The sequence below is a fragment of the Mugil cephalus genome, chromosome 19, assembly GCF_022458985.1.
Source record: "Mugil cephalus isolate CIBA_MC_2020 chromosome 19, CIBA_Mcephalus_1.1, whole genome shotgun sequence".
NCBI lineage: Eukaryota > Metazoa > Chordata > Actinopteri > Mugiliformes > Mugilidae > Mugil > Mugil cephalus.
In genome coordinates this window covers 11,130,136-11,156,058 of record NC_061788.1, presented here as the reverse complement: position 1 = coordinate 11,156,058, position 25,923 = coordinate 11,130,136, and the positions used below count along the sequence as shown (strand labels likewise).

The 25,923-nt window shown below is 42.1% G+C and overlaps 3 protein-coding genes and 1 long non-coding RNA gene across 5 annotated transcripts; 2 read left to right on the top strand and 2 right to left on the bottom strand.

The window, feature by feature from the left end:
* Nucleotides 1-5,354: 5,354 nt before the first annotated feature.
* On the bottom strand, nucleotides 5,355-8,013 carry LOC124996546 (ADP-ribosylation factor-like protein 3). The gene is made up of 6 exons (XM_047569685.1): nucleotides 7,834-8,013; nucleotides 6,758-6,901; nucleotides 6,504-6,620; nucleotides 6,375-6,425; nucleotides 6,011-6,196; nucleotides 5,355-5,622 (listed from the first exon to the last, which is right to left on the bottom strand). The coding sequence occupies exons 1-6, from the start codon at nucleotides 7,834-7,836 to the stop codon at nucleotides 5,575-5,577; spliced, it is 549 nt and encodes a 182-aa protein (XP_047425641.1). The 5' UTR covers nucleotides 7,837-8,013; the 3' UTR covers nucleotides 5,355-5,574.
* A 957-nt stretch (nucleotides 8,014-8,970) lies between these two features.
* Nucleotides 8,971-17,932, top strand: wbp1 (WW domain binding protein 1). The gene is made up of 4 exons (XM_047569684.1): nucleotides 8,971-9,243; nucleotides 10,415-10,517; nucleotides 11,158-11,325; nucleotides 12,314-17,932. Exons 1-4 carry the CDS (start codon nucleotides 9,181-9,183, stop codon nucleotides 12,859-12,861), a joined length of 882 nt encoding a protein of 293 aa, XP_047425640.1. The 5' UTR covers nucleotides 8,971-9,180; the 3' UTR covers nucleotides 12,862-17,932.
* A 293-nt stretch (nucleotides 17,933-18,225) lies between these two features.
* On the top strand, nucleotides 18,226-25,048 carry LOC124997145. Its single transcript, XR_007110922.1, has 3 exons — nucleotides 18,226-19,727; nucleotides 21,925-22,007; nucleotides 24,957-25,048. It is a non-coding gene; the product is annotated as an uncharacterized LOC124997145 (long non-coding RNA).
* lman2la (lectin, mannose-binding 2-like a) lies at nucleotides 19,850-25,623 on the bottom strand. 2 transcript variants are annotated; one of them, XM_047570753.1, is made up of 9 exons: nucleotides 25,378-25,623; nucleotides 24,916-25,034; nucleotides 24,182-24,299; nucleotides 24,005-24,087; nucleotides 23,847-23,879; nucleotides 22,780-22,941; nucleotides 21,945-22,059; nucleotides 21,423-21,545; nucleotides 19,850-21,335 (listed from the first exon to the last, which is right to left on the bottom strand). In XM_047570753.1, the coding sequence occupies exons 1-9, from the start codon at nucleotides 25,577-25,579 to the stop codon at nucleotides 21,193-21,195; spliced, it is 1,098 nt and encodes a 365-aa protein (XP_047426709.1). In that variant the 5' UTR covers nucleotides 25,580-25,623; the 3' UTR covers nucleotides 19,850-21,192. The 2 variants fall into 2 exon arrangements, with proteins under 2 accessions (XP_047426709.1, XP_047426710.1); XM_047570754.1 differs by lacking the exon at nucleotides 23,847-23,879.
* Between the last annotated feature and the right edge of the window lie 300 nt (nucleotides 25,624-25,923).

Here is a 25,923-nt window from a genome sequence, read left to right as displayed (position 1 = left end):
TTAACGTTAGTAACAACTCAGTTATTTTGGACTATCATCAATTGTAAGGGAGCCATAACTGCAATTTCAATGGTCACATAAAAAAAAAAAAAAGGCATGCTTTTGGTAACTTTGTCCCAAAAATAAGGTCGTAAAAGCATTTGTTCTAGCAGGTTACACTTCTGCTATCCACGTGTACGTTTTTAGGACGCAGCTTTATTTAACGGCTCAGTCCAGACTGGTGTGTCGTGACCGACCTCTCCCTATATTCAAAGTAGGAGCAACAAAAATTGCAAAGCAGATAAGAGTGACCTGCTGAATTGCCACATAATCATAGTTGAAGTGTTGCGTAGGTGCTCGTTAAAGTTATGTCAAACGCATATGATTGTTTGACTTCGCTGAAGCACTGAAAAAAGTAGATTTTTGCTATTCAGTCAAATAGGTGCTACAGCAGATTGGTTTAATATGTTTCCCTGTGGGGTTGTTTTAGACGTGGCAGGATTTTTGTCATGCTACTACCATCTTTGGCGTTGAAAATGTCCCATAGATATCTATTCAGGAACCTTTAAGAGGTTCATCTCTTCCCTATAGTGTCACTGGTACTAATAACCCACATGTTTCTCCATAAACGTATAAGGTGCTTCCTGTTTCCTGATTGCAGGGGGCTACAACTTTTCCTCAAGTGATTTATATTGTTTTTACAAGCCAAGACACAAGTTTTAATCAAGTGTTTTAAACTATTTGAGAAATTAGGAATGTACAAATTCATCATAATATCTTACGCAGGCATAAATCAGCCGGCAATATGACCACACACACATTTTAATGGCTAAGAACATGCAGCTCACATAAATTATCAAGCAATTCAAATGAATAATTATGTTTTTATTGCACAGATTATACCCTTTCCCCTAAACTAGCCGGGCTCCGAGGCCTGGGAAATCTATTAAGGCGATGCAATAGATCATCCCATCCACCGTGGCGTGTATATAGATCGGTCGGCTCATTTGAGAAATATTGAATCGGTTACAGTAAAGTAAGCCCCTGGATTGAGTCAGATGTAAAAATCCAAGCATGTGTGAGGAGCTGTCAACGTGGGCTGTAATGACAGATGGCGCCGGGTCTCTGTTTCAGCGAGAGGGGATAAAAAGTCAAATTGTGAGTGCTGGGGAGGGACAAGAGAGAGTGTGGGGGAGCGGAGACAGGGAGAGAAAGAGAATTGGACCCGATTCGTCAAATGATAAGGACAATCAGTTAATCTGGGAAGGTTTCGGACGATGGAAAGTGTTATTTCCTACCAGTGCGAGGGTCAGTGAGGGGTCAAGAGTATGACCCCTGACCTCACGCTAGTGAGGAGCGAGACACCGTTCAGTTAGTTATTGATTCACGGTCTTCAGTTTACCCATGTTATTATCTATTGGACATGATTGGTTTCCAATTGGAGTGATTTGCAGTTAACATAGGTGAGGGTGAGGCTGTGTGCCTTAGCAGGAAACCTTTCTGGCATGCTTTTACAAAAGGATAAGTAAAGCAGTTCTTATTTAAACTGAGGGGAAAACGTGCAGCAATGTGGACATTTAAAAACAACACAGTCAATTAGTTAATTAATTAAAGTCGTACTATGATGAGACACCGGTTTTGAAAGCAGAAGATCGTCGGTTTGGTGTGCAAAACTGGCGTTAAATCACTAACTTAAAGGATCAAATGTAAAGGTTAAGAACATAACCTGAAGCGAGACAAAGATTTGCCAAATTTTCTGGTAGCAACCACAGGCGCCCTCTTAGTTCATCCTGACGCAATCTCTCCCTCTCTGCTTTCTGTCTTAGCTGCATCAAAAAGAGCCCCGGACCCCCTCCCGGGCCGACCCCCATGCCGACCCCTTCCCCGCTCTGAAACTGACCCGCTCCGAGGTGTGAACTCCTGTCCCCCAGCTGATAGAGCCTCCAGATCATTTTTATAGTCCCCATCCCTCGCTCTTTATGACTCTGCAGTTTGATTATAGCAAAGAGGCAAGAACCCTGCAGAGGCACACACACACACACAGGCATCATCAAAGCAGCTATGAGAGGAATGTGGGCATTTGTTGTTTGTTCTATCATCCAGTACCGGCACTTATCTATTTAATCATAAAGGATTGGGCTGGGAATAAGGCGGGATCGAGGCTGAACTGGCCAAACAAACTATTTCCCAACACTGTAATTGCTACTAGAGGGACGTGCCAGCTTCATTGCAGTTATCGCTGCTTACATGGTGGTTTTATTTGAAGAGAAAAGCACAGTATAAAAGGCCGCAGTTTACTTTAACATTAAAATCTGGAAGCGGGTGCCAGAGTGTCACATTGATGTGTATTTGCATGCAGCATGTTTACTTTGCAAAACCTTGAAACACCATGTTACATATTATGTCAGTATGTTGGCGGTAAGTATTAAGGTTTTCAGTCAACTATCAGTATAACTCACCCAATTTAATTTACAGTGAAATACAACATCAAACCCACACATTTGAGGTTTATTATTACAGACACATATTTTTATTACCTGGGTCTTTTTTTATCGCTCTTGATTTATGTACTATGTAAATATATTAAGACTTGATGCTGTTGCGTAAACATTATTAAATCAGTGTTAACCTCCTGAGACCTGAGCTGTTGTTTGCTATGCATTTTTAATTTCTCAATTTCTCTTATCTGTGATCAGTCGGACCTAAGTACTATAAAAACCTAAGCATCGTACGAACTAGCTGGAACTGGAAGTTCTTTTGGGGGAAAAATGACGTTGTGCTTGTGTGTTGACACAGGGATTATTTCACTATGTTAATATTATAATGAAATACAAAATATATCACTGTTAATTTTCATGTATGAACATTGCTGGTTTCTATCGATGGAATTTGCGTGACAAAAGTTAATGAGCACAAATAAACAAGTTTCAATTGTAAAATTTCATGAGTACCTTGCCCGCTTTTGTTACGTGATCGTCTGTAGAATGAATCCACTGAAATGATGCTATCATGTTTTTACACCAACTAATATCGAGTTATGAGGATAAAAGTTTCAATGAAGAAGAATAATCTGCCACAAACCTAAAACTTAACGTCCCCATATGTGGACGCAGGGTCTCAGGAGGTTAATGCAGTGACTTTGAGTTTTTCCTGTTCAGATACACAGACATTTTATCCAGTTAGCTTACCCAAGCTATCAAAAGAACATGAAAATATGGTCTCAAAATAAATAATTCTTTATGGTTTATATAATGTATAAAGACGGAAATGCACATAAAGTTCGAGGTAAACAAAGAATTTGTTGCAATATCCTAAATGTGGTTTTTAGTGGTGAAGGATCTTTTCATTTGTTTGGTAAAATACTTTTGTTTTTTAAACCCCAAATCAAAATCTTATATGTATATGGCAGGCTTTCATCAAAACAAACATTATATCACGAGTCTTATTTTTTTTCACAGATGTTCTCTTCTTTAACAAACACTTAGAGTCTCTGGAGACGTCATAAAACTGTTTCGCGTGGGTTATCGACACCTGTGAAACGGCCGGTTCAGCACACTTTCTAGCTCATGCTACGGATTTCTCTCAGAAATGAGTGTGTATGTTGAGTTAAGCATTTGTATTTGCAACGCTGACTTTATTCCCACACAACAATGACCGGCTTCCAGTGTGTGATATACACAACAGTTTAATTAAGTCACAGGATCTCTCTCCTCTTGTTGCGCTGGCCCCTGAGAGTCGATCAGACGCTGCCCTTCGTTTCCCCTGTGTGGGAGGCTGGTGTGTTGGCTTGAGTAGCTGGGAAAGTCCCGTGATTTATGGCCTTTTGCAGGCCTGACTGCATCTCACCTCAGTGATGACAGAGCCAGAGGTAACAAGGACTGGTCGCTCCAACCCACTCTCCTGTTTGTAAAATGTATTCACTTCCCTTGCCCCGTGTCATCTGATTTGTGTGCCATTGCTGGATAAAGCGGATTCGATTAATCAAACCGCTTTTATTGTGTAATTGGGTATATGTTTTTACAGGTTGAGTGATTGTTGTGCGGCTACAGTGTTAATGATTAAGCAATCCAGGGGAGAGAGGAGGCCTTTTATCGTCTGTCTCACATGGAAGGCTTTCATTTCTTTATCAATTTGTCTTTTTTTTCAAAAAATCTTTTGATGTATTCTCAACTGCACCCTGTGAAATAGTCGGATCTATTTGTACGAGCAAACTGTAAGCAGTATTTAAAAACAACGCAGGACTCCTTTTTTTTTTTTTTTTTAAATTTGTCCAACAATATCTGTCGCGGCTTAATATTTACCCCATGACTTTTTGGCCTGGTCAAGCGTCCCACACTCTGCTGCATCAACAAAAATTCAAATGTGGTGCGTAGCAGGGAGCACGCACACAGAGCGCGGGACCAAAGCTCACGCTGACGGCCGAGTCATTACGAAGCCCATTTTGAGGGTTTCTGCACTTGTTTCGGTCTCCATCGGCGAACCAAGCAGGTCTGACATATTAAAATCAGCCAACCTTACATACGTTGAGGGGGCACACAAGTGCACACAGACACACACACATACACCACCACCACCAGCAGCAGCAGCAGGGCAGTAACTCAAGGCCAAAGGAGGAGGTTTATTTTTATCATGGGCAAAGGTGCCAAATCATGTTGGTATGAAGGGAGCTATATAAATGCAAATTGTATTGGAGAGCCATTAGTCCTGGAAAAGGTTTGTATGTAAATGCCCTATAGGACCACAGTGGAGCACTCATCCAGTTCAGATTAGTGGAGTTTGTAGCAAATGTGCTGCAAAAGACAAAATAGAAAAATAGGCAGAAAACGCAATTGCCTTGTGGGAAATCATAGTGAACAAGGTGAGAAGTTGAGTAATTGAATGGCCAAGGTGTTTCTCTGTGGCTTATTGGGCAGATATGTTGAGGTCTGTTTCGTGTTTTATGGTGATTTTGGTCATGATATTTTTACCTGTATCTGAGCAGAACGGCGTACAGACACAAGCAGCTGCGTGAGAAATCACAGTGGGACAACGCTGAAGCACAGCTACGCCACAATCGCTGCTTCCTACTGTGAATGTTTCTGACTTTTGGGTTTGCAACAAAGAGCAGCGTACTGTACTGTGTGGGTAAAAAATAATTATGTGATTATGAAATGAACAAATGGAACATGACACAGAACTCCACATCACTGATGGAAAGCGCAGGATGAAATAATTGGGTCGCAATCGATAACACTAGCGCGACGTCGCCCTCTAGCTGTGGATAGAGAGGTCTGCAACGCCAGGTCAGTCATGAATCCAACCCAGGAAATATAGATCATTTATTCAGAAAATCTATATACATTCGGAACAAATCATCACCTTACAAAAAAAATGTTTGCACAAACTGCCTTTTTAAATTGAATTAAACAGCCTATATACAGTATATACATTTAAAGATATATGACATAGGGACCTTAGTTATGCAGCAGAAGAAGTTTGTGGTGTATAGAATAAGTGTTTCAACAATTATGAATTATGAATGAATCAATACTTATGAAAGTGAAATGAAGTGTCATTCTTTGGACTTCTTCTGAGTAAAGCGCAATTCTTCTTGAATTATTTCTTCCGAAATTTTATATTTCTGCAAACCCAGGTCATGCCATCCTGGAAGAAAACAGACGGGATTATGCTTAAAAAGTATTGGGTAATTTATTTTTGTATTTATTATTTTTTTTAACCACTTAGGGTATCTGTGCCCCTGATTAACTCAAAGCAATATTTAATCTCATGGAAGTACAGAAACCAGACGAAGCCTCTTTGGTCTTTAAAAAATAAAATATAAGATGTTTAACTTTGTTAATCTGGGCAATCATGTTAATAGTATGTATAGTTGGAGCAGGGAGAAGTAAAGTAAAGTTTATATTTGCTACAAAGTTTTACATAATTTCATTTTAATGTGACAAATGGACCGTAAAGGACGCTGGTACCACTCTGTTACCCCGTCTCGCTGCGTGTGCATGTTGTGTTTGCAGACGGGATGTGCTGTGTTTACCTGCACTCCCTCAGCGGTGACTGCAGAGCAGGCTTGCACCTGCCACATGCGATCCCGGATCGTGTGCAGGTGAAGACTTTCTGCAAGCTCAGACGCAGGACTGGCCGTCATCAGGTCCTGCTTGTTGGCAAATATTAGCAGTGGCACGGTGGCGAGTTTTTCCTCCTCCAGCAGCTCAGAGAGCTCCTGGAGAAACGGGAATAAGCATGATGACTTTCTGCCTTAATCACAGCCGATGGCCTCAGAAAATGTAAATCGAAAACTGGAATATTATTTGTGATTATGCTTCAATTCTCTGGTTTGTGGATACAAGTCACTCAAAAAAATGTATTATTATTACAAGAAAATGTAAATCACATCTCACCAGACTCGTCTCTTCAAATCTTTTTCTGTCTGAGCTGTCAATCACATAGATCTGCAATGCAGTCACAAACTGATCACAGTAAATATAATACCTTATTATAGTGACTGATCTAAATCAAACTGAACCTACCAGCACGTCTGTGTTCTCAAAATAATTCCTCCAGTACGGACGAATGTTGCGCTGACCTCCGATGTCCCAAACGTTCAACTTGAAGCCAGAAGACTGCACACTCTTTATATTAAAGCCCTGATGAAAGACAGCCGAGATGTTTAATGTGGAATTTATCATTTTCAACAGATGAATTAACAACTTGGAAGTCTTAAGAAAACATTTAGGTTCCGTAGTGTGAGGCTAACGTTGTGTGCCTGTATGTGTGTCCATACTTGTGTGGGGGTGATGTGGCTGATATCTTCGGCTGCCAGCTGTTTTAGCAGGGTGGTCTTGCCAGCGTTGTCCAGTCCTAACAGCAGCAAACGCACCTCCTGCTCTGGAGACCGCTTCAGTCTCCGGAGAATGGACAAGAGGCCCTACGTGTGGATCAGAGAGCACATTAGAGCTGATAAGCCTCAACAGAACGGTAGTTCATAAGATCGGAGGCTTGTCAGAAAGTCCTGACATAAGCTGTGACAGGTACAAGCGCCAGTCATCCAAGGCCAGATTGTGAGAAAGACCCTGATTCAGTGCGTCCACAAACCCTCAGACCACAGCTAAAAATCATCCAGCGTGAGGATCTAGCTGTTGACAGTGACCTACAAATGTATCGGGCCAAAAGCTCTCTTCATCCAAACAAGATTAGGTGTCTGCACAGGTGCTGGGAAGCGTCAGCGCAGGCTATGACTCAGGTTAATGTCCACGCGGTGCATTTTAGGTCGCGCTCTGCGGTCTGGACGGTGCATCCAAATTAAAATCTAGCGTCAAGTTGGTACATTTCAGTAGATTTCGGGGTACAACATCTTTACAAACTTCAAAGTCATAACTTTATATAATTTTATAACTTTGTGGAATGACTATGAAAAGGGTTAAATATATGAATGTTTACGCGTATGTGAATATGGAGATGTGTGAATATGTATTTATGTATCTTACTGCTTACCTTTTCTAAAATAAAGTGTGAATTGTTAAATTGAAAACAGATGAATATTACAGCTTGTCCCACTAGACATTTTAATTGAACCAGACACCTAAACTGCGCCAGACATTCAATATTACCCTCACTGGCCAAAGTATTAACCTTAGAATGACCTCTTTTTGACAGTGAAAACTAAATGTTATGCCATTCCTCTTAGCTAGCTACACCATTTGCTGGCACCTTCGTTAGCCAGCTACAGCTAACAGCTTTCAGTGCCACACATAGAGTATGTCTGGAAGCAACAACTAACTATGTTAGAGAGCAAATATAAATAACACATCCCAGGCTGTAATAGCAAACTTGCTGCGGCTGTGAATCATGATAACTCACCATGTTTTTTCCTCAGGTGGTTTTGTGGCCCTCGCTCAGGCTGAGTGGATTAACATCTTTCTGACCATGCTTCTTGGGTCAGCAGCAGCTGCCAGGCTCTGTTGCCAGGGGAACCATGACGTTAACTTAAACTACTTGGCGGCTGAGGCGTGGTCAAGATAACCCCGGATGTGTACACTAAAAATATTTGAGGCATTTACCTCAAAAATAAATAACAAAATAAATTTGTTCTTGCTCTTTTTCATTTCTAATATGTTTTCTTATTGGGTTATTTCCCTCTGATCGCCTTTTGTAAAAAAATAAATTATATGTGGTCCAAATTTTGTATCTATTAACACTACATGACTTGATTATTATGTGTCAAAGTCTGGTTAAAATAGTACTCATTCTATTAATCATTATTATTTATATTAAGTGAAAAGGTGTCCTCACTATAGACTCCCCAACAAACACACATGAACATACACATTTACACTAAAACACACTGCACTGCAAACGCTTTACACAATATTGTGCACACCACCGTATATTCATCATACATACATCTAAATTGTGTGCTATAGTTACCCTGCACAGTCATATATATATATATAAATATATCAACAATAGTATTATGAAAGAGTTATCATTTCTACCTACAGACTTTGACTTAGGCTTAGACAGATTTTAATGATCCATAAGGGAGATTACTTGTTAGCTTAGTTAAATAATAATAATAACACTCGTAAAAACCACAGGTAAAAAGAAAGATAAAATAAGATTAATTAAAAAGTATTATCTAGTAAAATAAAGTAGAAAATTGTGTGAGCAATATATGTAAAGAATTATCATTAAGAACACATTTACAAAAATAGTGGATAAAACTGTTCAAGTTTGTTTGGACTTGTAAATAGTAGCAGTAGTAGTTGTTATATTAGTAAAAATAATTATTGCTGCTGTCTGTGTCGCCATTAGCGTATTGTGGAAGTGATAATGAACACAACATTAATCGTGCACCTTGCGAACAAAAGGGGATTCACTGAATATTTTTCTCAATTATAATTATTGTGATCAGCAACATTATAAGGTCTGTCAGCGAGTCTTCCGTATTGAACCTGTATTATCTGAAACCATGTGATTTCACACTCACGTACACAGCGCCCCCTACCGACCACCCACCCGCCGCCTCAGTTTCCTCCTAACGCCGCTGCCGCTGGTGTTTCTCAGTCGAGGAAAAACAAAAACATGTCCGAGTCCGACAGGATGAACCTTCATTAGATCCAGCCCTCTGCTGTCACCTCAACAAGTCGTCGATTTGACCGACTGCTATATGATTCCCGTCGTGTTATCGGCCGAAAACCCAGAAAGATGCCGCAGAAAGCACTGGGATCCATTGTAGGTCTTCTTTGTACCGGGACGTGTCTGGTGCAGGTAAGCCGGCGCTAGGGCTCCCGGGGTCGGCCGAGGGTTTCAGCCGAGGCCGCTGCTCCGGGGCTGGGCGAAGGCCTTGCGTGGAGGCTTTTTGTCTCCTCCACAAAGGAAACTGGGCACGGTTCGCTACTGTGGGCCGTGGATGACGTCAGTTTGTAAAAGTTTTCATCTCTATTTCGACAGCTATTTCGATGCCGAATTTGTATCGTAAGTCGGGACACTCCGCGGATGTGTTTTAACGTCCGTATTTTACATTTTGAATCAAGGTTGTCAAAGATTATCGTTAGCCTGTTGCTAACTGTTACCTCGCAAATTGACGTGGTTATTCATAGTTGTTGATGTTAGCTTTCCGGACGGCATCCTCGTTTCAAATGTACTCAAAGCATTTATGACCCATCACAATGGCAGATAAGCCTTTGAGCTGTTTATTACCTCCATATTTATTAATTAATTTGCTTGCATCGTTCGTTAGTGTAACAGACTGGCGTCATTTGTTTTATTACCGGCTACCATCAAATCATTGGCATTTAAATGAAACATAGCCAAACACCTGGAAGTGTGAGGTTTTATTAACACTTTAGACATTTTTCCCATTTTGGTTATTTGTTGGATGAAACTTGATAGATAGATAGATAGATAGATAGATAGATAGATAGATAGATAGATAGATGCTTTATTCATGTCAAACTGAAAATTTACAGCTGCAGCAGCAACAACATACATAATTTAAAAAATAATAATAGAAAAACACGTTATTTACAAGAATTATAAAATAAGTGAATTAAAGTAGGTGAATGCAAATGCAGTCAGTACACCAACAAATCCACTCATGTAGTATCTTTTATTTTGTAATATCTGTGTATAGTTTTTTTTTACTCTACCATAGGCAACTTCCAGCAGTAACAGCTGATCATGGGCCTAGGCCTCAAAATAAAAAAAAAGAAAAGAAAAAAAAAGAAAGAAAGATCTGCTGTGTCTTGTCTAGTTCAGATAAACTGGGACGCAGGATAGAAAATTGACACAGTAAGTCACAGCAAAGTGACAATGAGTATGGATAAATAGATCCTAGATATTGTTTACTCCATCTGTAGTTTGCTCATTTTATTGTTTACTTGTGTGATTGAGTATTGACTCGGGCATTCGCTCTGTGTATCTCTTGTGTGTATTCAAGGGGAAGGAGTTCTGTTTCGGGGTAAATAATGAACAGTACCGCTGTGAGATGGGGTACTGCTGTGGCGAGACAGAGTGCTGCACTTACTACTATGAGCTCTGGTGTAAGTACAATTCTTTATTTAAGATAAAATGATCCTTTATTCATCTGTCTCTTTACATGTGCCGCACAGCCTATGTTTGTAAAGGACGCTGTTGTTCCTTTACGTCTGTTTGATCTTGAGTCTGGTTTTTGTTTGACGGATGTGTGTGTTTTTTTTTCCATAATTAGTTTCACTTTCACAGTAATATTAATTTAAATGTCGTGTGGTTAGCTTAGAAATGCGCTTAAATCAAAACTTAAAAGGATCTGAGCAGAAGATGTTTGAAGCCCAATTTTAGTTTAGTTTAGTTATTTTTTCATGTGGTATTTCTCTTCTACTAACAAATTCAAGATACTGCTTTAACTGCAGACTTAACTGAAGTCAGAACGAGGGTTCGACATTTATAAGCTGGTTCAGCCGAAACCCTTTTCAGTCATCTATTCTTTATTTATTTATTTTTGAATTTCCCCAATGGGGATCAGTAAAGTACTATCTTATCTTATCTTATCTTATCTTATCTTATCTTATCTGTATATGTTTGTGATTGTGTGAAGATTTCTGATGCTGACTGAAATAAAGTCCTTTCATTCATTCATTCATTCACATCAATCGACCTGCAGTGCTAATGATCAGATCACATTGAGCCTGTCTCCTCTGATAGGGTTCTGGTTGGTGTGGACCCTGATCATCATGTTGAGTTGCTGCTGTGCCTACCGACACCGGAGGGTTAAGATGCGTCTGCAGCAGGAGCAGCGTCAACGTGAGATCAGCCTCATGGCCTACCAAGGAGCCTCCAGCTCCTTCATCTCCCCTCCGCCTCTCAATCTGAGTGAGTAATATCAGAACTTATGTACACAACACAGGTTTTGTTCAGTTTACCTTTTATTCTCTCAGTTGGGTATAAACACAGATTAGTATCGACAAACAAAGTTGTCATGGTGTAAACACAAAGGCCCAGGTGTTCTTTTCTGTGGCACTTCCTATGGGATCCTTCTGTGTTCCCGGATCTTCTGAGAGTTCCAGTTTATACTTGAGGTCTCCCCTGAACTAACCTCCGTGGATCAGGCTCGTTCCAGTTTATCCCACAGTACTTGATCAGTTTGGAATTGTCGGAATTTGGAGGCCAGGTCAACACCTAATGCTGTGTTTCATGTTTTTGGTGTTGCTATGGGGTGGGGGTGCTGTGTCCGGTCTAGTTGGGTGGTACATATCTAAGTAAAAGTTTCCCAGCAGAACATTGCGCTGTCACAAGATGGTCAATGTTGTTCACTTCTTGTCAATGCTCGTAATGTTTTGGCCATTCGGCGCAGCTGTAATTTGAGCGTGTGTTTGTATATCATGGTCGGAGGTGCCAGAAGGACAGCAGATAGAGATGCCACCCTAATGTCAGTGGTCACTCAGGACCTTGGCTGTAACAGGATATTATGTCCACTAATATCACAAACAGGATTTCGACTTGGCGCACACTTGAGTCCGAAGCTCTCAACATGAACATGCTTGACTTACTGTCAAGAATGTGAACACAACTCTGACTGAAGGAATACTTAGACAGTGACTCACTCCGAGACCCTGGCTGTAGTTCTTCCTTCTACATTTCATGGAGAAAGTAGTAATTGGTCACCCGCAGAGGTGTGTCATCTAGTCGCCACTAAAAGTATGTAGAACGAGCATTTGCATGATGAATGTTTGAATCGTAATGTGTTTTTTTTTTTAAGTAGAGGGCCGTTATCAAAATGTGGATGACAATATTCCCCTTTGGTCTAATAGTTTTTTAGTAATTACAATGGTCGCGTACTAAACGTTTTGCTGACTTTCAGGGTTCTGGAACGACTGTAAGCTTCCCGACTACGAAGAGGTGGTCGGCCACCCTCCGACGCCGCCTCCCCCTTACTCTGAAAACCCTCCGGAGTCGACTCCCGCTCTCCCTCCGCAAGTCAACCTGCCCGACTCTTCCTCTGCGCCGCAACGCCCGTCCGAGGCGGATCCGGCAGCGAACAGCCAGGTCTCGGACTCGTCTTCGGACCAGGAGGCGGCGTCGCTCCCGATCCAAGTGCAGTGTGTGGTGGAAGGGAACGGCGAGGCTTTGCTGGCGGCGGCGGAGGAGGAGGAAGACGAGGAGCTCGTCACTCGGCGCCGGCACGTGACCGGCGACTCAGGGATTGAGGTGTGCGTTTGCCAGCTGGACGTGGACGAGGGCTCGGGGCTCGAGGAGGAGAGCGACGAGGAGCGCCGGATGTGCAGCGGCGCCGACAGGGAGTGCTGCTCCGGGCGCCAGCAGCAGACCTTCGGGCAGAAGGAGCACACCTCGGAGCTGCCCAGCCAGACCACCACCACCAGCACCAGCGCCGGAGACCACATGGTGTGATTTAGAGGTCAACGACAACCAGCCGACCAGCGCACTTCCCTTGATCAAAAAAAAAGGGCAATAGCTGTTGTCATCATCATTACGACAGGGACTGTCTATGTTTTAATTCTCTGACCTAACACATAGGCATGACATGAAAATGAGGGTGATAACTAATCTTTAATGGCTCCCGATTAGGAAAGATAATGACGACGTGTGGAAGAACTCCTGGCTTATTTTGCTTCGCTTTTCTTAGTGGGGGAACCAGCAAACACGCAATCTTGCTCCGTTTGTTTTTTTTTTTTTTTTTCTTCTCAGTACTAAGAACATCGGCGGGTAGTGAGAAGGCAGCAATTGATTGTGAAACCAGAACTGATTCGTTTCCCCTGCCCTCTCCTTCAGCAGTGCTGTCATGTCTCCGTCCCTTTCGCTCTCCTCGGGGTCTGAACATTTCCGGCCATCGTTCCATCTGACATTTACCTCCGGTGGGGTGGTCATTCAGGAGCGTGCCAGCCTGGTCAACCACTTTTCTCCCCCCGTCCCCCGTATGGCTAAGCAGATAAGTCAAAAGCAAAACTATTTAAATACCTAGTGTGATACACGATGAATCTTTAAGAGACTGCGTTCAGTTGTCCCCCAAAGCTGCGTTTGTGTACGAGTGTCGGAGCGCCATGAAATCTAGGGCACAGCTGCACGGTGATGTCAGCTTTGAGGTCATGGCAGCCAGCGTCTGGTGTCTTCTGGTGTCTGCGGGACTTGTGCAGGGAGTGTGCGCGCTCGCACACAGCAGGAAAAGAGTTCAGCTCGATGTCTGGCCCGGGTTTTAAATGTCACACAAAACCTCTCCGGACCCTTCTACTTGATATCCATATTGTGGTCTCGCAGTCGAGCGGCCACCCATCAGCATGACGTAAGGGCTGCTCAGGACTCCAGTGATTTATTGATGGGGGTGCGTGACATCTCCCCGCTCAAGTTTCTGACCGCATTTGATTCATAATAATAACCGAGTGGGTTATGACACCAACTTGTTTTTTTTTTGTTTTTTTTTAAAGCAACAAAAAGTGGTGACTCTGTGTTTTTTATTTACTTTGGTTTATGTCTGAGGGAATTTATCACTCAGCTTCAATGTTAACATTGAAGGACACATTTCGCTTTTTCTTTTCTTTTTTTTTTCCTTTTTAATTTTATAACAAGCTGCGCTTCAGCAAATGCCACGGGTGTCACCGTTAAGTGCAGCGAGACGCTCGGTGGGCTGCTGGAGTGCGCGCCGCGTGTTTTTTGTGCAGCAGGGAAGGGTAGAGTTGTGTGTGTGTGGGTGTATATCTTAAAAGTTCTGGAGGATTAACAGTTAAAAGCACTGGTGTTTTGCATGAGGCATGATTTTTCTGTGTTTATATTTGAGTGCAGATGTGGTTTGGATAGGGTAAAAAAAAAAGAAAAAATGGTTTAACTTGAGGTGTCTTGATCTAGTTCCAGTTGTGTTGTTATGACTGCGCGAGCTACGCCTTCCAGTCGTGCAGGTCTGTCAGCTAGTTAGACGGTGCTGCCTTGGCTTTTGGTGGCCCCTATGGCTCTTGGCAGCGCGAGGGATACGCGGTGGTATTTTTCCGTTGGCAGCGGAGGTCCGGTGCATTAGCAAGCGGAGCTGGATGCGTGCTCTGCAGCGTGGCCTGTGCGTTGTCGGCGCACGGTCTATTGCGATCGACTGCATGGCGTTCAGGATTGCATGTCGCTTGCCCAATATACTGTACGACGCTCGTTCCGGTCGTTGTCAAATAGGAAAACCACCGCAGAGCAAATTCAGTGCATCTTACAGGATGAAGATTTGTGCGAGACGAGCAGAGACTGCTACATTTTAGTTTGAAACAGTAATTGACGTTTTTATTTACATGCTCTGATATTGTTTGTCGCTATGGGCATAGTGTAAAAGAGTCAGTCATTCCGCTTCACACAAGCACACTCATCCACAAAGCACTTGTTCTTCTTCTTCTCCTCATGGGCCTTTATCAGTGTCCTCATTACCATTATAAACTTCAATGTCCTAACTTCTTTCAAACACGGCCACAGACGCTAACATTTCAAACTTGTCAGCTAGATTCGTTCGGATTGATTGTCTGGCGAGTGTCTTTATTTTCAGCCCCGCGGACCCTTGACAAGGACACAGTTGGAAAAAATGTTGGCCTCTTGTCAAGAGATGACACCGCGCAAGAATACATTTCATTTTAGGGCCCGTGCAGCCAGAGTGTTTCCTTCTTTCCTTGCTCTTTTGGCTAAAGTGTAAAGGAAACGACAGCGGAGGGCCACTGCGCCGAACCTTTTCGGAAACACGGCGAGGACTCGGCTGGCTACGGTTTTCAGCTGAAAGATTTATTTTCATGTTTGCCATGTTTGCAGCAGCGGCGAAAGGCTCCTTTTATTGCGTCGCCGAGCCAGCGCTTAAACGCGAAGCCGTACCAACATGACGATGACCCTTTCGGAGCAACTCTTAAACCGTGAGCATGGCCGCATGGCACACACCCATTAGCAGAAGTAATAAAATCCTTTTTTTATTTGAACACACCTCAAGCTGCCTTTCTGCATTTCTAGAGAGCAAATGTCCTTATACTGCCTTATTAGAGTAGACGTGGTAAAGTGGTTTTGTTACTGATTTACTTTTTTTTTATTATTATTATTTTGGAAAACTTTGTGTGTTGCGAGCACGGCTGCTTTAAAGCGGAGGAGTGCTTTCTCTATCGGTAAATGGCGCGTTACGAGCAAGTGTCCTCGGTTTCTTAGAAAAGGATGTGGTTTCTAAACATTTTACAGCCACGGGTTTCGAAGAGTCACGTGCTCGCTCTGTACAGTTTTACGTATATAGGTTTTGTAGCGGAGGCGCGTTTGTGTTGACTTTAAAAAAAATACTGTGTGTGTCTAGGTAGCTGTGGCACTGATGGGATTCGTCGAGAACCAGGTTGTTTGTGTCCGTGTGTTTCACAGATGTGGTGGCTGTTAGTTGGTGAAGGTAACTTACTAGAAAGCATGAGGAAGATTATTAGTTTTCTTTACCCACCCGTGGCTTCGTTGCGATTCAGTTCATCCACGTGTTGCGTTTGGAGAACGAGCTCCGACGGGTGATCGCTTTGTAACCTTTCCGCTGAGGTGCGTCTTCGCTTTTTTTTTGTATACTTACTTATGTAGAAAAGTAATAGTGAAGGGGAGGGATGTGAGGACAACGGGGGGGAAGGGTAGGGCTTCTTTTTGTGCATGAGTGAACTGGAGGTCCGTAGTTTTCCCATTGCCAAACAGTTTCTACGCCTCCCCGGTTTTCACACGTTTACTGAGAGCAAGGGCTATGTGAATCGCTGAATTGTTGACACGCACTCATCCATTTATTCGTCGCTTGCTGTTCACGTGAAGCCACGGTTGCCGAGACCCATTATCTTAAACAGGGTCAGAAATGTGGTCATCGCTTGGGTTGGGATGTATGCTGTGGTAGAGCTCGTATTTATCCAATAGCTGATTGTATACGACCGTTGTGCGTTTGTTTTCTAGGCTTCGACTCTGCCTTCTCCTTTTGTCGACCTCAACAACAGAGGTGCGTGATGCAACATGCCCCCCTCTCTCTCCCCCGCCACAAGAACTCGCTCACCGAAAACGGTTTTCACCTCTAGGACGAGTGTGTGTTCGCGCCGCTCCGTTGGCTCTTCTTGGACCGTGACTCCACCCTTTCGCCCGGCCGTGTCGTGGTTACGGAGGCCGTAGCCAACGCTGTTTTGTTTTCTCTCAGCCGCTTCTCACGCTCATCTGAAAGTCCACGTCCACACGTGCAGAGTCGTCTCCAGAACAGCCGACCGGAGCCTTTCCCGTCTCCGCGTTCTCACCGCTGCGTTTGTTTTTTTTTTGTTTTTTTGTGCGGGGTTGTCGCACCGGCCTGTTTGCTTTCACACTCTCAGGGTTATCTTCAACAAAGCAGTGCTAGGATTTTTTTTTTTAAATCAACACATTCGACCCGCGAGTCCGATAAAGCCAAAGCAGTTGATTCATGATTATCCTCTCCCCGCGCTTGTTTGATATTTCTTTCTGCATCACGCGCCTCTGTAAACTCAACTAGGCTATGCAAAAAAAAAAACAAAAAAACAAAAACATAAACCTACTGTTAAATGCTGCGACCCCTTTCTCACGTCCTCTGTCATTTATCTGTGGGCACCAGTACAAGCAATATAACTCTCAGTACTATCAGCACTGCACTGTACTGTAATCTTGGTCTGTGAATATGTATTTGTTTAAGAAAACTTGTAAAAAAAAAAAAGACAAAAATTGCTTGTATTGCTTATACAATGACGTATGTATGCTTCAGTGTCTTTTGAGCGGCTTGTTTTAAAAAGCCATTCATATATTGTTTCTCTTCTTTTTGGCTTTTTACTGTCCAACCACTAACACTTCCTGCTCTTGACTTATGGATAAACCACATTGTACATGCTGAAGGAAATATATTATTATTATTATTTTGGATCACATCTGTATTTACCACTCTTCCATCCCTCCTTTGTTTCCATTGCACTCCTTCATCCATCGTGTTTGGTTTTCATCTTTTTTCATGAATTTTCAGACTGAGTCTATTTAACCGTATAACGTACACATGAAAGACCTCAACATGGAACACAGCCGGCCTGCATTTGACCAGCTCCTTTTAGCGACACTCGACACTGAATCCGTGTTCAGTGTGATTGTTTCTATCAAACCTGTGAGCTGTACCTTTTTGTTTTTTTTTTAACTTCAACCATAGATAATACCAAACAGGTGGAGGTGCCATGGTTGAGCTACGTGGACTTTTTTTTTTTTTTTGCCAAAATGAGAACCATTCTAGTTTGACCAGGAAGCGTGCATCTACAAACACGGACTCTTTCTACATTGTGGTCCTAATAACTTTAAACAAGCCAAAATGAGCGAAGTGGAAAAAGAGAAAAAAAAAAAAACAAAACAAAACAAATTGAAGCACTGACTGACTGACACATAAAAATGCTTTGGTTTTAGTAAGAAGTCTGCTGTGTACTCTTTGGGTCATCATTTGTATTTTATTTTTTTAATAAAACCAACATTGGCGCTCTGCTGACAGACTTGCGGCTCTTTGACTCGAAATCGCGTGAATTTACACCAGTCGGCCACAACATTATGACCGCTGACGGGAGAAGTGAATAACACTGATCTTCTTGTGACAATTCAATGTTCTGCTGGGAAAGTTTTGGACCTGGCATTCATGTGGATGTTGCTTAGACATGTACCACCCACCTAGACCAGACAAGGCCACCCCATAGCAATGACACTCCTTGATGGCAGCAACCATCTCCAGCAGGATGCAGCCTGACACAGACACACACAAAAACAGTTTGGGAACAATTACAAAAAAAAAAAAAAAAAAAATGGATAAACCGTACAAGGAGTTCACTTGACCTCCAAATTCCCTAGATCAGGGGTGTCAAACATAAGGCCCGGGGGCCAAAACTGCCCTGTCAGAGGGTCCATTCCGGCCCGTGGGATGAATTTGCAAAAATTACACTGAAGATATTAGCTGAATTTTTTTTGATAAAATAAGAAATTGAACTTATACCTTGCACTTCTTCAGAAATGTAGTGTTGTTCGTTACACGTAGCCGTACTTGTTTGCACGAAAGCAAAGGGAAACATTAAGAGTTGTTGTTATTTACCAGGTAATATGCTATTGTGTTACTGGTTCGGCCCCCTCACATCAAATTGGGATGTATGTGGCCCCTGAACTAGATCATAGTTCTTTGACAAGGGGTACATGACCCCTAGGGGTTGTATGGAAGTACTGCAGCATGGTCGCAAAATCTTTGGTTGATTAGACATTTTTATATACTGGTACATATATATATTTTTTTTCTTTAATTTTAATAGTTTCACACAGAGCGCTACACTAGACCTGTCAATCTAAGCCTCCTGTACACAGTAGGCCCCGCCCCTATGACTGCTGAGCCAATCACAAAGTCGCATATTACATGTTGACTCTGTCAGGTTCCCTACAATTGTCCGAGAACCTATTCAGTCCCCGAGTGAAATCCCAGAGCACGCTACAATATTAGTAGAAGAGAAGCTAACAGTGTAGCTCACTCAGCCAACTACTGAGGCCGAAATGGATCTTTGTTTTATTTACTTTATCTTTGTATGAACTACTGTTTGAAATAAAATAATAATAATAATAATAAAAATGAATATTTGATAGATATAGAACACATACAGTGGGTAGGGTACAGTTGTGTCATGAATGGGGTAATAAGTTATGTAAACTAAAACCACTCTGTAGCAGACGTTGTCCTGTAAAGGTTTAAGATGGGATTATAATTGAGCCACTACCACACGGAGCTTCAAAAATAATTTGGACATCACGGAGGGTTCGTCCGTCTTCACATAGCTGTGACATTCCCACATTAATGTGGATGCGGTGACACATTTTACCTCTCAGCAATGACTGTCTGCCTCAGGTGAAGAAGGGAGCGACTGTAACAATGGTGGAGCCTTGCAAAGCATCCATGAAAAGTTTTGAATGCGGCAGATTGAAAAGAAACTTTAGAGGAACGATTATAGTGTAACAAAAACAAGAAAAATGATCAACGGTGAGGACCTACACGGATTGTTATCACAACAGAGCGACTGTAGGCATCAGCCACGTTGTGCAATTACTCTCATTGCCAAAGGGAGGGAGCTGCTGCTTTAAACGCACAACTTGTTCAGGGAGGAAACTTCTTGAGGCCGTGAGCGTGGGCCACAGAGACATGTGACAGAGCGAAGATCTTGATCAGGAGGGCTCACGCTGCTGCGTGAGAAACACCTCGGGCAGTTAGGCTAAATTATCCATGGATGTTACGTCATCAGCCTGTTCACACGGAGAAGGTAAATGTTGAATTATTTTTGGTGCTCCAGCGAGGATCAGTGCAAGACTATTATAAAACAGAATATCATCTGTGTGGATTAACACATTAATGAGTCGCAACAAAAAGTTTAGGACACAGAAGATTGTTCAATGTATAAATTGTAATTCGTGGTTCACTGAATGGATACATGAGGCACAGAGTTGTCATACAAAGCAACAAATCAAAGGCAACAACAAACTGTAAATAAGGTAGTGTGGTTGTCAAGGTGGGAAAACGAGGAGGTCCTCGCGCAAATTGCACAATAACCGCTGCCAGAACATATACGGGAGAAGACCGGAGGCGAGTCAGCAACAGCTGGCGAACGCCTCCGTCGGTAAGAGAGGCAGCCTGGAGCCAAACCAGCATGTCTGATCAGCTCACTGCAGGAACACGTATGACGCATTGGACAGAACAACACAGGCCGTGTTTTTATATATAACAAAACAAACACAAAAGGTCAAATTAGCGTTCAAAGAAGGGAAAACGTCGGCGACGGAGAAAATCTGAATCCATGTTTAAAGAAGTCAGTCACTCTGAGCTCTCGCCTCAGTTCAAAGCTACAGTTTTGACATGCATGTACCTATTAGAAATACATTAAGTAGGAATTTGCTTTGGACTGATCAAGACGATTTGTAAAATGTGAATTCGAGATAAGAAATAGCCATCAAATATAGTTAGATAGACATTTTGTGAGCCTATTTGACACGAATCAGCACATTCACCAGTGCTGGAATAGGTCACACTTTCATATAAACACATAAAAAGGGCACATGAGGGAAATAAAAAAAAAAAGAGGAGTAGGCTCAGAAAAGTAGAACCCCAGCAAATGTCATGCAAGAAATACAGTACGTTATATAGTAGACTTTTTTATAATGCAAAGATGAATGAGTGAGGCAGCTTTTAATTAGTGGTAAAATTAGAGTTTTTTATACTTATACTCAATTAGCACTTTGTATCGAAGGTGGTTAATGATTCTGGAGCAGGAACACACCTGATACTTAATATATTTATATCTCTCAAGCAATAAAATCAACAGCGGGGAACTAATAGTTGGTTTGAAATGCAGAAAATGTTAACGAAATAAATAAATATAGCTGCTTGTAATAAGTAGTGTAAGATACCGCACGTCCGCTGTGTCGACAGGTGCAGAGGTGGAGGCGGTAAGGCCGAGCTGGTGTGTGTGTGGGGAAAAGGGGGGTCGAGTACAAAGTGTAAAATCAAGTCCTCCTACTTCTTCGCGACTACTAATGTCAGGCTGGACGATGGCTTTTTCGTAGCAGGGCACACATCATCTCCGTCTAGTGTCAAACCAGCGTTGTCCTCGGGGTAAAACGAGCCACACCCGCTCCACCCGCCCACGGCAGCGCCTCACTTTCGTCTCAGTGCAGTCGGGGTCCGTGGACCTCAGTAGTTGTCTGCGAACGCTCCTTTTTCCGGCTCCTTCCTCAGTAGAAGCGCTTGCGCCGGCTCTCGTTCCAGTGGCTGTAGACCACCAGGCCGATGATGACGAGGAAGATGCAGCCCAGCAGGGAGAAGAGCACGGTGAAGAAAATAGCTACGCCGCTCATCCCTTCTTCAATCTGACCCACTGGAAGGGAATAAACAGGGGATTAAGAGCGAATCTGTAAGTCTCAGGGTGAAAGTAATAACTAAGACAAATATATGTGTGACTTACATCTGAGTAGCTCCATGTTGTCCACACTGGGAATAGTTATTTCATCTTCCTCCTCTCCTTCTTCCTTTTGACTCCATAAAACGGTCAGTTGGTAGAGTTTCAGAGAAATGATGTCATGGTTATCTACAAGTTGAGGATCAGAAAATGAAAGAAATACATAGTAATGACACGTGTGAATTAGGAGTGATTAAATGTGATTTGTCTGGGAGCAGATATAGAAGCAACGCGCAACTTAAAGGGTGAGAGCTTTGTGAAAGTGCTCAGTTAAAAATAGACTAGAAATGCTCAGCTCTATATGATTGATCTCAATATCAAAATCTCAACTTTAAGAAAAGTACATAGAAATTGTTGTACAGCTCATCAGATTTTATACAATACAAACGTTTGTTTTTTCTGAACGCACACTGGCACTCTACAACCACTTTGCAGTGATTTGGCTTTTTAATTATTATTATTATAATTATTAATAATACGGTTAATATCAAGCTCTTGCATTTCACAGAGCTGCTTGGGGCTGTTTACCTGAGAGATCTCCAGTGACTGCCGAAGCTCCGAAATAATAGCCCTTTGGCAGCCGCACCCCAGGTAAGTCCAGGCAGTCCCTCCACTCGTGCTGCCCGTCGATGTCAATCATCACCTGCGTGTCAGGGATCAGGGAGCGGTAGTTAGATGCTGAAGATTGCAGGACAAAAATATCTTGCCACCTGTTTCCGAAAGCATGCTTACTAAAGTGTCTGAATAACTAAGATCCTTCTCATCGAGTTATTCAGTGGATCAACACTGGAACAATATGAATCACACCGTCTTAAGCCTTGAATTTCCATTTTAATAATATGTTCACTGATAGAATTTACTACAAGTGGGAATCACCAGTTTCTACAATACAGTGTTGTCATGATACTCAAGTCAGAATACGTCATTATTATTTTAAACATTCTGCAGTACGCTTATTATAATACGTAACACATACTTTAATATATTCGTATTTATATTCCTATACAATTCCTATTCATTACTAAAATTGTGCAACTTATGTCCTTAAATGACATCCACTTTGTGTACTGAGTTCATTGTGAAGTTATGTCACCAGAAGAAAAGTCAACATCACCACCTAGAGGACTGAGCAAGCAATGGATTTGATTCTATCAGTAGAAGAAAGTTCAGTTTATATTTAAAATGTATACGTTAAAAAAATATTTGATATGTACGTGTATAGACACAGCATTGCCATAGAATATATTGTACAGTATAATATTACGCTGTACCGATTAGTCCGCCACCACTAGAGATTATTACATTTAGGTGTCTTTGAATGAAATGCTCCGTAACTACCACGGCTAAAGTATGTGTCTCTCACCGTGAGCCTGCGGCGGATGTATCGGATGAAGAGGAAGGTGTCGTGCTTGAGGTTGCGCACCATGGCGTTGCAGCCGCCCAGCTCCGTGGGCCGGCCGTCCCGCTCGTGGTCGTAGCTGACGGTGCCGTTCCCCACCATGGCCAGAACGAAGGGGAAGATCCTCTTGGGGTGACAAAAAGGAAAGGAGGGACGCGAGGCATGAACTCGAATTTAAATCAGTCTCTTATCACGTGCTGCATAGAGAGATGGTGGCCATGCAGAGACATTTTACATTAACAGAGCCATGCAAACTGATGAATGTCGGCTCATGAGGTCAAGACAGGGACAGTGACAACGCTTCAGTGTATGAAAAAAACAAAACAATATGGGTGTGGGTGCAGTTCAAACAACCAGGATGTAGGAGAAGACTGTGTTTATTTAAAGTACTGAAAGGGATGCATTGCAATTAGACCTGCAGGCTTAGTAAAACACTTCAGAAAGAAGGGATTTTGTTCATTATTATAAAATTTTCAACATTTCCTAATATTATTTATATTCAATAAGAAATATTAGATTGTTTATGCACACTCAAGCTGCATTGTAATGTAACTATGTAATTCCCATATTAATATTTTGTGTACCCAAAACATAAGGAGAGTTAAAAATAGGAGTTTTCATAATTAAATTACCCACAAGTTCATATAAGCCCAGCTGAATTTATTAGTGTCAATGGCAACTTTTGGCAAATCACAGTGAAAATCATCATTAGTTGCAGCTAAAATCATAATGTTTTATATTGATGGATTTTAATAGTTAGTCATAATACTGCACTGATAAAATGTAGTCTATAATAGTGTACGTGTTTTTTATTCAAAAAAACACGTACACTATATTCAAAATAACTTTTTCTTTTACCATTAGGCAATTATTGCAAGTGACTCCTTCACTTCTGCCGGGCAGAAACACCACAGCAAACATGCAGGGACAAAAACATGTCAGCGCTGACTCAGAGGTATTGTACCGGTAAAGGTTGGGTAAAGCCGTGAGACAAAGGGTTGTTATCAAACGGTGTTGCAAAGAGTGGTTACCTGTGTGCGGGGAGTGTATCTTTTCTTCTGCGCCTGTCTCCAAACGATTGCACGAAAGAACATAAACACAGCCCCTTTACACAAATCTGCCAGATTAGTTGTCCAGGGGTGGCACTTTTCCATTAGTCAGAGATCTACGCAGAGCCGCTACATCATACCTCTATGTGTTTCTCCTCATTAGGATAAGTGTCCACAAACACACCCAGACCAGTGAAGTTGTCCATATTCCCAAATACAGGACCTATAAAAGTATGTGAGGAAAAGCATGTTAGTGACACATAAAAATGTCTTTCTTAAGCGACAAGAACTACGGTTAGTTTTCCATTAGTCTTGACCTTTCTGCATGCGTTCCTTCGTGTACCAAATGGCCAGCCCGTCTCCATTCAGGTTCTTCTTTCCTTGTCCATGAATCTTAAAGTGCACCTGCATCTCCCAGTCCTTAAGATGACAAGGCTAGAAACACAAACAGGGTTTACTAAAGCCACTGAAATACACGTGTCACTGAACATATGAAAGGACACAAAAATATTTCCAAAATTTGGATTTGTCGGGGTTAAGTTATTCAATACTACTTGGGAATATGCCTGCAACATTTGGCATTAGGCCGACGTTGGGTGTCGCTGAAAATACTATTTGCTAGGATAAAGATTTACTTCATTCATATGTAAGAATCACTATCATACTGTGACTGTACTGATCACATCCAAACCTCAGCTCCAAGATTACTGTGAAAATCTGCTTCTGAATTAATAGTAAATGCATCATTGCTGCCTGGTGAATACACGGTATGATAGTGGTATTTAATGCAGTGTTGTGTAATGGATTGCATCGATTTCAGATAAGTGAACCTAATAAACAGGAAACACAGCAGAGTATGGACTGCTCTCCATCTGCATCTCATGTCTCTAGATTTTACTGTCATATAACTCTGAACTTTCTTAATTTACAGGTTGTAAGATTACTGGGAAATGGACTATGGACTATGGAATGTGTAGTTTTTTCTTTTAGTTATACACAAAATAATGACTCAATCTTGTCTTAACTTTCATCCAAACTGTGCAATACTCACGATGCGGCTCCACACTGCCCCCTGCCTGCTCTGCATGTCAGGTGTGAGGCGCACCTGCTCGGTGGTTACCATGGCATCCCCCATCAGCTCCCAGTGGGAGGAACCTAAAGAGCCCACACCTGAGAACACAAAAGGTAAAGTTACCATGATGGAAAAAAAAAAACTCACACAACACAATACAAGTTGCCGACTCCAAAGCGGTCCTACTGTATCAGTGAACAAAAGAGCATAGTTAAACAACGGAGACAAACACGCAGCTAAAGGCGAATGAAACAGATAATTGTATTGAATTTGGTAGCCTATACAACTGAATGTCACGCGACAGTATATGTCAGAAAACAGAAGATATTAATGAACAAACTGTATCATATAAGAATAAGATCCCGAGAATAAATCTGGTGTGGACGCTTATTCTGGAAACATCTCCCCCTGTGCACCAGTGACAGCCCATTCGATAGATACCTTGGTAAGGCTTGGAAAGGGAAAACTCCCGCTTCAGAAACTCTTCCATTTCGTGGTCATCTTCGGCAAAACATCGGTTTACAGCGAAAAGAAGAGAGACAACACACCAAAATATTTTCAAAGGCATTGTTTTCCTTCTGTAAATTAAGCTGACTGGTGATTTGGAACCGCTATGATGTTTGCTCCTGCTGGCGGCGGCCATGGTGGGTCCAGACTCCTCCCACCGAACCGCCCCCTATCTTCCTATTGGTCCTCTGTGTTGCATGGCTCATTTCTATTGGTCGGTTTGCCTGTCAATCAGAATGAACGCTTTCCATTTGGTGTGCTGTGCTTTTGATAACTACTGGATTTTTATTAACTGTTATACGGGAAAATCAAGCCTCTGGTCATTGATAAGTCCAAAAACAAAACTAAGACAAAGGCAACTGGAGTCAAAGTGGCTTCACTCACTTGCCAAAACATTAGATACCCAATCAACTATAACAGTACTGCACTATATCCCCCTTAATGTTATAATGTTCAGTTTATGCTAAAACAGCAGTCAGA

Bases quoted from the DNA above. Each gene is read 5' to 3' on its own strand.
- LOC124996546 (XM_047569685.1), bottom strand. The intron at 6,621-6,757 runs GTATGGACACAC...GTCTTTCATCAG, and splicing joins GCCACATCACCCCCACACAA to GGCTTTAATATAAAGAGTGT. The intron at 5,623-6,010 runs GTAAACACAGCA...GTTTTCTTCCAG, and splicing joins TCACCGCTGAGGGAGTGCAG to GATGGCATGACCTGGGTTTG.
- wbp1 (XM_047569684.1), top strand. From the start codon at position 9,181: ATGCCGCAGAAAGCACTGGGATCCATTGTAGGTCTTCTTTGTACCGGG. The intron at 10,518-11,157 runs GTAAGTACAATT...CTCCTCTGATAG, and splicing joins TTACTACTATGAGCTCTGGT to GGTTCTGGTTGGTGTGGACC. The intron at 11,326-12,313 runs GTGAGTAATATC...GCTGACTTTCAG, and splicing joins CCCTCCGCCTCTCAATCTGA to GGTTCTGGAACGACTGTAAG.
- lman2la (XM_047570753.1), bottom strand. From the start codon at position 25,579: ATGGCCGCCGCCAGCAGGAGCAAACATCATAGCGGTTCCAAATCACCA. The intron at 24,300-24,915 runs GTGAGTATTGCA...TTGTGTTTCTAG, and splicing joins GGGCAGTGTGGAGCCGCATC to CCTTGTCATCTTAAGGACTG. The intron at 21,336-21,422 runs GTAAGTCACACA...ATTCCCTTCCAG, and splicing joins CAACATGGAGCTACTCAGAT to TGGGTCAGATTGAAGAAGGG.